The sequence below is a fragment of the Pyxicephalus adspersus genome, chromosome 6 (genome assembly GCF_032062135.1).
Source record: "Pyxicephalus adspersus chromosome 6, UCB_Pads_2.0, whole genome shotgun sequence".
NCBI classification, from domain to species: Eukaryota; Metazoa; Chordata; class Amphibia; order Anura; family Pyxicephalidae; genus Pyxicephalus; species Pyxicephalus adspersus.
Window position 1 is genome coordinate 17789291 of NC_092863.1, and position 11753 is coordinate 17801043.

Sequence of the window (11753 nt, forward strand, 5' to 3'; positions counted from 1 at the left end):
TTCAGCTGCTTTTCAGCTGGGTGTTTTCCTTTATATAAATTAGTATGTAAGCATGGCAACTTCAATACAAGCACATTGTCCATTTTAAACAGGAATGTAAAAATATAGACAATATATAAATATAAAAGAAAAGGAATGTATTGGGAGGAGAATAAAAAGAAAGAAGGGGATAGGAAAGGAAGGAAGGAAAAAAATAGGAAGAAAGTGAAGGAGGGTAAAGGAAATAAAAGAGAAGGAAGGAGAGGAAAAAAGAAAAGAAATAAAAAGGTAAAAAAGGAAAGGAAGGAATGGGAAATAAAAGAGGAAACTAATGAATGGAAAGCAAAGGAAAAGGAGAAGAAAGAAGGAGGGTAAGGGAAGAAAAGTGGAAAGAAAATGACAGAAAAGTAAGAATGAGAAGAAAGAAAAATGAAAGAAGAAAAAGAGGAGGGAAGAATTGAGAAGAAAGAGAAAAAAAATAAAAAAATAAAAAAAAGAACATAAGACAAGAAAATAGGGGAAAGTAAAATGAAGGAAGAGAAGGCAGGAAAGTGAAGGAAAGAGAAGAAAAAAGAAAAGAAAACGAATAAAAAGGTATAAAGGAATAAGAAAGGAAAGAAAAGAAAAGGGAAGAAAGGATTGAAGGGAAATAAAAGAGTAATAAAAAGAAAGTAAATATTGGAAAGCAATGGAAAAGGAGGAGGGAAGGAAAGAAAAGAAAGAGAAGGAGGGAAGAAAAAAAAACAAGAATAGAAGACATGAAACTAGGGAATATAAAACGAAGGAAGAGAAGGCAGGAAAGGGAAGGAAAGAGAAGAAAGAAAATGACCAAAAGGTAAGGAAAAATAAGCCAAGGGAAGGAAATAAAAAGTAGGGAATAAAAAAGAAAGGGAGGAGAAGTAATGAAATACCAGATATTCTGAATTTCGATTGCTGATTGTTACATCTGTTGACCTAAAGCATTTTAAAAGTGCATAAGCATTTAACACCTTGCATCTCTTACTGGACCATAAACTATATTGTGTGGTGTTTTTTACTTTTCTATATATTTGTATATTGTAAAATTAAAAGTTGCTTCAGGCATTTTTTTACTTGAATGTAGTGTGAAGATTTATGGGTAAAAGTTGCGTGAAAATATTTATAACATTTCACTCTAAGTATATTTCTAAAGCACAAGTATGTTTGTTTACTACGCTTACAGGCTCTGCTTGCTGATTAGTAGTATTGTACTGTTCAATGATTGTTTTTTCTGCTTTGTTCTTTTAGAGTGTATGTGAAACCTAACTATGAATGCTCCTTTTTGTTCTGGTAAATAAAGAATTGATTCTATTTACTCCTCCTAGTATGTAATCTTAAACTATGTACAGACATACATTTTTCGTGATCATTTCCAGTGACAGTAGAACAAACAAGTGCTATACACACAGCGCTGTTCAGTTCTATGAAGGTGGGGGAGGATCACGCTGCACCCTCCCTTATAAGAAATCACTGAAGTTATCCTTGTTGGTTGTTTAACAAATAAAAATCTGGGGAGGGCTGACACCATTTAGCTCTCTGTGTTGTCAGCCCAAATTAGCAACAAGCAATCAATACCAAGGGAACGGTATTCTAGAGGTATTCTGCTTATTATTTGTGCTTGCTTTGCTTTAACACAAATCTGTAGTTTAGGCTTGAGTAAAACACACTAAGAGTCAAAACAATTCTACAACTGCAGAATGATTCATTCATTCATTACTCATAAATGACTGCTTTTTGCTCCTTGTTATTTTCTAATGTGAAGGTTAGGACTTTAGATCTCCTCTAAAGCTGAACACACACTGAGAGGCAACTAAATATACAGATGAAATACATCTGAGCTGATACAAGAGCTGATTTACCTACCAATAGATGTATATTTCTGTCCTGAGTTTTACACAGCTCAGCCACAAAATACAAGGAGGTCATTTCTGTCCTGAGATTTACACAGCTCGGCCACAAAATACAAGGAGGTCTCACTTTTCTCTGCTACTTTTCAGTAACACATGACTTGTCTTTTCCTAAGCCTGTGAATGTATAGATAAAGGGGATGAGTTAGATCATAGTGCTCTTGGAATCCTTTGTCATGTACCATGTATGTGTGTAGGTGTGCATATAACCTAAAACCGGTTTGCTTTAACCTTGTTGTTCTAAGATACGAGATGAAAATAAAAACAAAAAAACAAAACAATCTTGTGTGGTATATGGTCAGTTCACTCGTAGAAGCACTGGAAACTGAATTTCTGCTTCAGCCAGGGCTTCTATGCACTCCCGGGCAATCTTAATGTTGCCAACAGTTTCTTATTTACCAAATATTGCACAGCACACAGTCTTGCACAGTAAGTGCATAACTAACATAGCACCAAATATGTTTTTGTACAACTGCTATGAAAGCAGGAAAATGGATTTACTATAAGGAGGACGAATTACTTGGTTCAAGCTCTTGGGCATCCATACAGTCTAAGCATCTGCATCTTTATCAAGCTTGAAGCTTCCAGCCTTTATATTCCTAACATAACAAATGTGCAGGTACCAGCATGCCCGACAGTCCCACACCTGCCAGGATTATTTTATTCACTGAAAGGAAAAAGTGGTTCTTCTATTGAAAGCAAAGTCTATAGAATGTCTTAATTCAAGAATTGCAAAATATTAAGGCTTGGTCTACCCAAATCAATCAAATTCAGCTCAAGCTTTTTGTTGCTGGATTGAATCACCAGTCTGAGCCATTAGATCGTTCGGAGATTTTAGCACACAGAGTCCAACCAGTGGAGTAATTATCACTGGCTTCATGTTTACTCTTGGATTTGTCAATGAGATCATAAAAAAGGATGAAGAATTTACAGCAGAGGTGGAAAATTCCCTGGAATTCAGGCAGGAGATCTCCTCACTGAAGACTTACTCAGATATATGATGGCTTTGGGTATTCCAGTTTACCAGAAGATACCAAAAATTTAACTATATGTTTTGGTGTTTAATCTTTAAATGCTATTAGAAAGCAAGGAAGCAGGCAGGAATGATTCTGCAGTCTGGAGATGGTCTTCTTGTAGGTTGAATGGTACCCATTGTCGAGGACCTGCCGCTTGGGGGCTTACCACCAAGCCACCCTGGACTCACCACAGAATTCTGCATTGAACAGTATCATGTCACTTGGCACCCTTCTATGAAGCATTTTGGACTGACACACCTAGAGGAAGCTGGCAGCTGGTTCCTCCAGACCCAAAAGTACCAGATTTTGAACAGTGAACAGAACAACAGTATATGCAGCCAGGCTGTCAAATAAATGAACCTCTTTTTTTGTCCTACAAAGGCCAAGAGCAGGTTCACTTAAAGTGACTCTGACTATTTATAAAGAAGGTAATCAGACATTCCCTGGTAGAAAATCTTCCGGGTCTATGTGTTTCAACAGCAGTATTTACTTTCCACCAAGGAATATTTCAGGGAATGTCAGATTCACTGCTTTATAAATAGACGTCATCTGTCTCTAGAATGAAAACTTCAAAATAAGGTCTCCTTGTAAAGAAGGGACTTTACCTGTCCCAGGTTGCCAATCTCTACAACTAGTTAAAAAACTAGAGCTTGTGGAAAAATCCTCAATGAGTATTAGATGTTTATATAAGAGCACTAAGGACCAAGCATTCAACACATCCAGAAGTATGTCAGATAATGAGGATTCTGCAGCCACTGCAGCTCTTGAACAGAGCAAAGGCTGCGGTAGGATTTGGACACGTGGTTTCCTTTACAGGGAGACCTTAATTTGGTGTGGGACACTTTAAGGTGAACCTATTATTGGTCTTTGCAGAAAAAAAAACCAAAACAGATCCACTTATCTGACTCCGTCTGCAGAGTTGTTTATAAAGTCTGTCAAGGGGATATTTAAGATACATATTCATGGCAGATGATTGTTGCATTAGGCTAGCAGTTGTGCAAAAATCTAGTATGTTCACAGCAGTCTGTCAACGCTGTTCATCAATCCGCCTTCCTATGGAGGAGAGCACAGCGGGGTGTCACTTGCTCTTACTTCCCCCTCCCCTTGCCATAGAACAGAATGGGGATGTCTGTGCAGAGTTTTTACATTCATCCTTCACTCGAAATGATGATGGAAGATTGTTTCCTACTATAAGCTTCACTAAGGCCTACAATTTTATGAATGCACTTATTACAATATATGTAAACAGGCTGTGTGCTAGGTGCCCCCATCTATTGTTACAAAACTAAGCATTTCAAACAACTTCAATGGCACAAGTTCTATTGTGTCTAATCCAAGCACATAATTATAAACCCAAGTGACATACATCTGCCAAGAGATCGGGCAGGGCCAATACCTAATTATATTAAGAAATAAAAAGAAACTTTTCAATACATGTACAACAATTTATGACAACATATGATATGTCCTGTGAAAATTTCCATGCAAGGAAATAGCCAGGTACCTCCTATTTTACAAACACAAATGTATCAGTGCCTAGGGACAATGTACTGCACTACATATGAGGAGCAGAACCATAAGATATACATTGTTAAATTCATGATTGAACTGCAACCTTGATATCAAACTTTGGCTATGAAGGACATATTTCAGAGCTTCAGATATATTTTAAAAAATTCCTTTCCATAGAATTTTTTTTTAATGAATAATACCATACCCAACACATTTGATTTCTTTATTTATTATTGTATTTCCTATGTGTGCAAGTTAGGGAGAAATTAGTGTTTCTTTAGGTGCGGCCTTTTTTTTTCCAAGTTGCTCCTTATCGAAATGACTCAGGGACCCCTTCGAACTGATTTGAAGCCTCCTATGTCTGCCCCTGCATACATGTTTGTCACTGTGACAAATGTGGGTTTTGGGTCAAACAAAAATTTCCAAACATAAATGTATCCATATCAAAACATCAATGTTCACAACAGGAAAATACACTTGGTATACATAAAACCAACTACAAACATAATTTATATGGGTATTGTTAAGATAAATCAAATGCTAACCTTTTATATAGTATGAGAACTAGAAAGTCTAAGTATTCCCACAAGAATTTCAAAATCTACCCAACTGCTGCTATTACATATCTGGGCTGGGGCACAAATTATTCCGAGTGTACTAACAGGATCTGTGGGTTACATTCAGTTCTGATGATCAATTCAACCCATTTACACCCATCCAAACAATTAGCACCTTCAAGGCAGAGTTCAATAACTTAGTTAGCAAAGACTTTTAGGGCATTAAACATTGATTACCCATATGATGTAAATAAAACCATCATTTATTATACAAGGATAAAAAGTTTACAACAGTTTGTAATTCAACAATTAAACACTTCTTGTAGTGCTGTCAATAAATCAATTATCCTAGCCCGACGAGTTTCGTGGGAACATATACCGCTTCATCAGGAACGTTTTTTCAAGAAGTAATAACGCCAACAACTCACAATAACTAACCTAGTGAAGTTCTCTCTAAGAATGGCCCAGGGGTATAACAAGAGGGCCCATGAAAGCAGATCCAACCTCAGATGTGCACTTATACACATACCAAGCCAATCATTCTATTACCATTCATAGATAACCAAGCTAGGTCAATATCTCATTTCCCACCAAACCAAGCCTGTCTTCAAATGTTTACAACAACTTTTGTGTCGATTCAAGAGAGGAATCTAAAAATGTAACTAAAGTCCCTCATTTCTGTAACTCTTCTATTAAAACTAAACTAGGGGTTCCCTGGTTGTTTTAATATGCTGCCCATCAGATTGGACTTCCTGGATTCGGAATGTTTATATCTCAACCCCCGGCATTAAATGTGATATGTGGTTATTGAATCTGGATAGCTGATTTGGTCCTGTGATTCCAATAAATCTTAAATACTCCAACAATAAAGTCTTCTTGTAAAAATTTCCTATTTACTTGTTAATTTTGGGAGCCCCCGGCAATCCTAAATAACAAAAACCTAACAGAGAGTTTGGGAAGCCATTTTGATGGGCAACAGCAGACATACAGACTACAATTTTAAGGCAAGATATCTATTGCTAGAAACAGAATGCCTCAAGCAGCTAACAAAATATTTTTGTTGGTTTAATCTATACATTGGCGGGACTGATGTCATCAGACTCCTTTCCTTAATCCATGGATTGGGAGTTAAGCGGAGGAGGGATGATACCATTTGCCTCCCAAGATTTAATTGGAAAACCTAGGCAACTTATGTTCAGAACAGAGCTGGTTTTCTTTTATTTGATCGTTGCAATTTATGATTTGTTTTCTTTTTTACATTTTTGGCTACCTGTTGGACCACCATACTGTTTAAGTTAACATTAGTGCCAAATCAAAGCTGGGTTAACATTGTAGACATTTACCCCATATGGCTGTGCACTGGTGGACTAATGTAAGTAAAGTACTGGGGAGCATCTCAATTGTTTGTAAGAGTTGTGATTTAGTCCTGCCCCACTACTTACATTAGCAACCCAGATCCCAGACAGTAACCAGGTACACCAGTGTTCCCATTGGTTGTTAGGGGCGGTACCTTCCTCCCCAACCACCATTCACAAACACGGCACACAGGTGTCAGGCCTATCATCAGACATTACACGCAGATGTCCACCTGAACAACCAAACCAAATCTGAATGCTTCAGTAGAAATGTATTGTATGATTTCAGTTAGTGTTTATCTGGTATGTTAGTGTGAACTGAGCCTGAGATCTGAAGTTTACTTTAACTATCAATAACATGGCAATGTCCAACAGATAGGTAGAGAAGTATCTTATATGACAGATTGTTGTAGCTGGTATCTCTCACTGCCCAGAATAATCTCTTTGGTAATTCAGCAGCAAGAAGTGTGGATTTCAGATATGATTACAGGTACAGAGTCTGTAGGTCAATTTGCAGTTTCTAAAAGTCCTAAATGATGGTTTCATGTAGGGTTACCTGCCATGAGTACGTACAGAGCTCTGGGGTTCAACCCTACACGTGGCCCTTTGTTATTAATTATGCGGCCCTCAGGTCCTAACAGCCGATGTTATTGTTATCCCCGCCTGTGTGCTTACTTGGAACTCATCAACACATAACCTGAATTACTATTTCTGTGAGATGTGACTCCACGTCATGTTACTTGTAGCATTAGGAAATCAAATATCTTTATTCAGTGCTAATGATGAGGTGTAACCGTGAGAATAAATGCAAGGTACTACAGAACCAGTGAAGGAAACATAATCCCTAAATTGGCTTCTACAAGTTAGGTCTGTTTCTTTAATTTTTTTCTGTTTATTCCCCTTTTGCTTTTGATGTAGTTTTGTCTCTGTTCTTTTGTGATGGATCTAGCTACAGGGAATGTTGTGGCAGGAAATTTAAGGTAGGCAATATGGAGTATTGATATGGAAGCAATGATTTGGCTGTGATAGCAGTGATCTCTAGCAGTCTCATGTCACTGATCTATGACAATCGAAAATAACATTAAATATACAAAATTATTCTGCGGACCATTGGTGATGTTAGGGGTCACACTTGAGGGTCAATCTGACTGGTAAGTTGAATTTAGAAAAACAGACCCATGCAGGTCTTTACATTGACTGAACATATCCATACACTAAATTAGGTTGGGATTTTCAAAAGGTTCCTCGTTGTAATGTGTTCTCCTCCACATGTTCATATATATCATATATTACTTACATTTTGCTTTGCATGCATAGGTATTGTAATCATTGGACCATGCACTTTCTGATGGCATACCTTCCAGTCTAAGGTCCATGACACATCATGGGCTACTTGTAAATAGATTTCTGTATATCACTAATCATCTGACAATACAAACCAGCGGAGGCCTACAAAGACACGAGCGTCCATCAGCCGATAGAAATATGAAAGCTATTAATTTGTTGAACCACTGCTTTCATTTGTCATCCCCATTGTGAGCACCACAACTCCGAAACAAGCATGGTGCCAGACAAAACCTGGAAGATCTGGAAGTCCTGCTGTGATTTATTGGATTTTGAAGCCGGGGACAGCATATTGGTAGTGTCTTTACAAATCAATGGTGGATCCTACATGTCAATATCCTCACTGAGATATTTTCATTACCAGTATGTTAATAATGCAGTATATCAAGCCTGGCAGCCTCCCCACCTAAAAAATTGCAGTGCATGCATAACTCTAAGGCAGGCGTTCTCTTTACCCCGAAGGAACCCATACGTTCTAGATCTCAGGGAACCCTTACAAAAAACAAACCAATTCATTGGTAATCAGTGCTTTACAAAGACCACAGACATAGCAATCAATGTCGTTCAGAGGGGCTCACAATCTAATGTCTCAATCACAATCATAGACATTTTGATAGAATGCCAATTAGAATTGGCACCATTAGATGGAAGATCAAAGAACCCCTTGCGACCTCTAAAGTTAAGAAGTTGCAAGTGGTTCTTTAATCTTCCAATAGTGCCAATTCTTATTGATATTCCATTAAAATGTCTATGACTGGGGAACAAAATCTAAACCAACCCAAGAGTTCCACAAAACCTTGGTTGAGATGGAAGGAAAAGCCACTATCCTAGGTTGGACTGACTGGTTCCTGAACTCTGTAAAAACAAGTCAGCCATGGAAGTAGACTGTATTCAGCCAACACCACAGACCATATTTATTGTACTGGAAAGCAATGATGACTCTAGTTTTAGTGCCACAAAGTCAACTTTCACCAGGGATGTTTCACACGTGCATTTTGTTCACCAAGTGTGCATGTGTTATTTGCCATGATGATTAATAAGACGAATATTCATTCCTATGGCAAATAAGAATTCCTTTTAGCGTAAGACATACAATGTTTCACTCTTTACTTACCAGCCGCATCAGTTAGTCTTGGGGCAGTTAGTAACTGGTCCAATACCCTCCCCAGAAGAGCCTCTGGGGTATCTGGGGCAAGAAGCGGCCCAGGAGGAGAAAGCGTCCATCCACCAGACCCCGGTGGTGGGGTGACAGGTTCTGAAGGTGACAATTCATCAGACGAGAAGGACAGAGGGGAACGCAGTCCATCGGGAAGCTCCAAGCAGTCTTGGGAAGGTGTAGGTGCAGCACTGGGGTCGTCCTCACATTTCTCCCCACCGGATGAATCTCCCGGGTTATCCCTTAAAAACGAAGGCAGAATTTTGGACACACTTTGCCTTCGGTGGAGGTGTTTAGGTCCTGAGATATGGGAGCTCTGCTTCTTTAAAAATTTCTCCAAAGGCTTCATGGTTTAAAGGGGGCAAGATGGCAAAGGGAAAAAAAAGGGGGCTGTGCCCCCCCAAAAGAACAAGGCACTAGAAAGCAGAAGATTGACCGAGCATCCCTACATGGCCGAATATTGGGGTAATGGCTATAAAGGGTTTATTTCTGAGCAATTAGAAAAATGTGATGGAATTCCTCAGTACCAAAAATGAAATCCTGGTATTAGCAAATCAATAGTATAAATAAATATATATGTGACAGAAGAGCCAGCTCCTCCTTCCAAATATAGTGCAAGGATTCCCCAGTTGTCAGAGGATGCAATACAGGGAAATGTGGAGCTGTGACAGTCCCTGGGGATGGAATGAGATGTCCTCTGTCTCTGCAGCAGGTGCCAGACACTCTCCTAGCACCTGTCTCTTCCCGCAGCTGTCTCTCTGCTAGCTGGGTGCATGCACAGCGCTCTCCTGCAGCCTCAGCGATGTCTAATCCTGGCCGCCTGTCTGATTTCCACCTGCCCCCTCTTTCTCCCCGTCTGCCCCTCTCTCCTTGTCCCCCTCCTCCTTTGTTCCCCCTGGCTTTCCACAAGAGGGAGGGAGTGAGGCAGAGGGAGGGGTGCTGGCTAAGGGGTGAGGCTTAATTAAAAGCTGTGAAAGTGACAGCAGGAAAGCCGTGTGCTGGCAGAGAGGTGTGCAGCCCCGCAATCAGCTCCATGCTCTCCGCTCTGGGTGCAGTGACAAGCCTGTGTGGGGGAGGCGGGGAGTGCGTGCTGCGTCTGGCCCCTCCCCCTGCCCTCTCCCTCAATGTATTTACCTGAGACTGCCACCCCATCCACAGGGGAGACTGGGGGTTCCTTACCACAGAAATTATCTCCACACAGGAACACACATTCCTTTCCCCCTATTGTCCTAAAGGTCACCCTCCTTTACACCCCCTCTTGTACCCCAAATGCAAGCTCTGCTAATTTACAGACCCTTTTCTCCTATTTTAATAATGACAGGACCCCCCCCCCCCCTTGCCATGTCCTCCTAATTGCCCTATAGACACTCAGTCTTTCGCCTATACACCCCCTGTTGCCCCCCAAATGTCAGCTTTGCTTCTTGTCAGAAACCTTCTTTTCTTTGCCCCCTATTTGTCTTATAGACATTCAGGCACTCTCCTTTTTACACCCCTTGTTGTACCCCAAATGCCAACTTTGCACCCTTCCTTACGGCCCTTTTTCTCCCATCTCTTTTTAATGACAGGAACCCCCCTTACCATGTCCTCCTAATTGCCCTATAGACAGTCAGTCATTCGCCTGTACCCCCCCCCCCCTGTTGTACCCCAAATGCCAGCTTTGCCCCTTTATTTACATCCCTTTTTCTCCTATGTCCTTTCTCATGTCCCCCTATTTGTCCTATGGACATTCAGTCATTCTCCTTTACACGCCTTGTTGTGTCCCCTCATGTATACTAAGTTTTCTAATTATCCTTTTCAAGTAAAATGTCCTCTTTTCTCTCTGGTGCTCAGCCCGCAGTCTTCATTTAGAAAAGGCGCTACGCAGTGCTGCTATAGACTCAGCGATATTTGAAGGTTTTTTCCTTTTTGTTCACTTTTTTTTCAGCTTTCTAATATTCTACAACCATCTTCTGTGTTCCTATAACCTTCCTTTGCTGCTTCTTCTACCATCACCTACTGTTCTGTATTTCTCAGCTTCCTTACCATGGTCTCCCCTCCCCCTGTCCGCCATGTCCACTTCAGGTATTCTGCATGATTCACCAAGGTGTAGCACACCCTTCTTATTTCCTACTCTTTATAATACACAGTCATTTCAGGTTCCACCATACTGCATAGTCATAAAAACAATTCAGTTCAATTTCAGAACAAGTACATTGGATGCTGTACCACCTACATAAGTGCACTGCATCTCTTGGAATTGAGGGAACGTTGCAGGTGTTTTTGGCACTACAAGGATCTATCACTATTGTGATTTGTTTTTCCCCCCTCGACTGACATAATACACAAAAAATCATAAAATAAATATCATCAATAAATTCCCAAAAAGAAAGAAAGCTGCTGTTTCTAAACGGGGAGGAAGCAGCAGGACGTCTCATTGTGCAGAGCTGAGGGAAGCACCAAGAGACTCCACCCACGAGGAGCGGACAGAAACTACAGGATAGGTAGATACAAGACTCATTCTTATGCACAGGAAGGAAGGAGGCGATCACTTTGTAAATCTTGATTCATTCTTCCATACAAGTAAATGTGAAATGTGGGACTATGGAAATAGAGAAGGAAAAGCAAAGGGATTTCAAACTGTCCTTAAAATGAAACTCCACCATAGTGGGGCAGAGCACTGAAAAAATACTTTTATAAACAGCACCCATGTCCTTCTCAGAAATGTTCACATTTTGATTGGTGCCTTCATTGGTATTAGCATTTTGGTTTGGGAAGCTCAGCGTTGATTGGTGGACTTCCTGGCACATTCTGGCTCCCCCTGCGGTTGCTGAGATGGAAAAACCTCCCACACTCCTGCACATCCTGGCCCAGCCAATCATGATGGCCAAACAAAGAAGAGAATAAGGTAGGAGATGACAGATTCTGCAAAT

General features: G+C 40.2%; 1 protein-coding gene across 1 annotated transcript in view; it reads right to left on the reverse strand.

Annotated features, from left to right (window-relative positions):
• The window catches only part of RAPGEFL1 (Rap guanine nucleotide exchange factor like 1), a 40287-nt gene extending 30391 nt beyond the window's left edge, over positions 1 to 9896 (reverse strand). The window contains exon 1 of the mRNA XM_072414820.1: positions 8803 to 9896. Coding sequence (XP_072270921.1) covers positions 8803 to 9193 — 391 coding nt within the window. The 5' untranslated portion in view covers positions 9194 to 9896. The remainder of the gene's footprint in view (positions 1 to 8802) is intronic.
• Positions 9897 to 11753: the final 1857 nt, after the last annotated feature.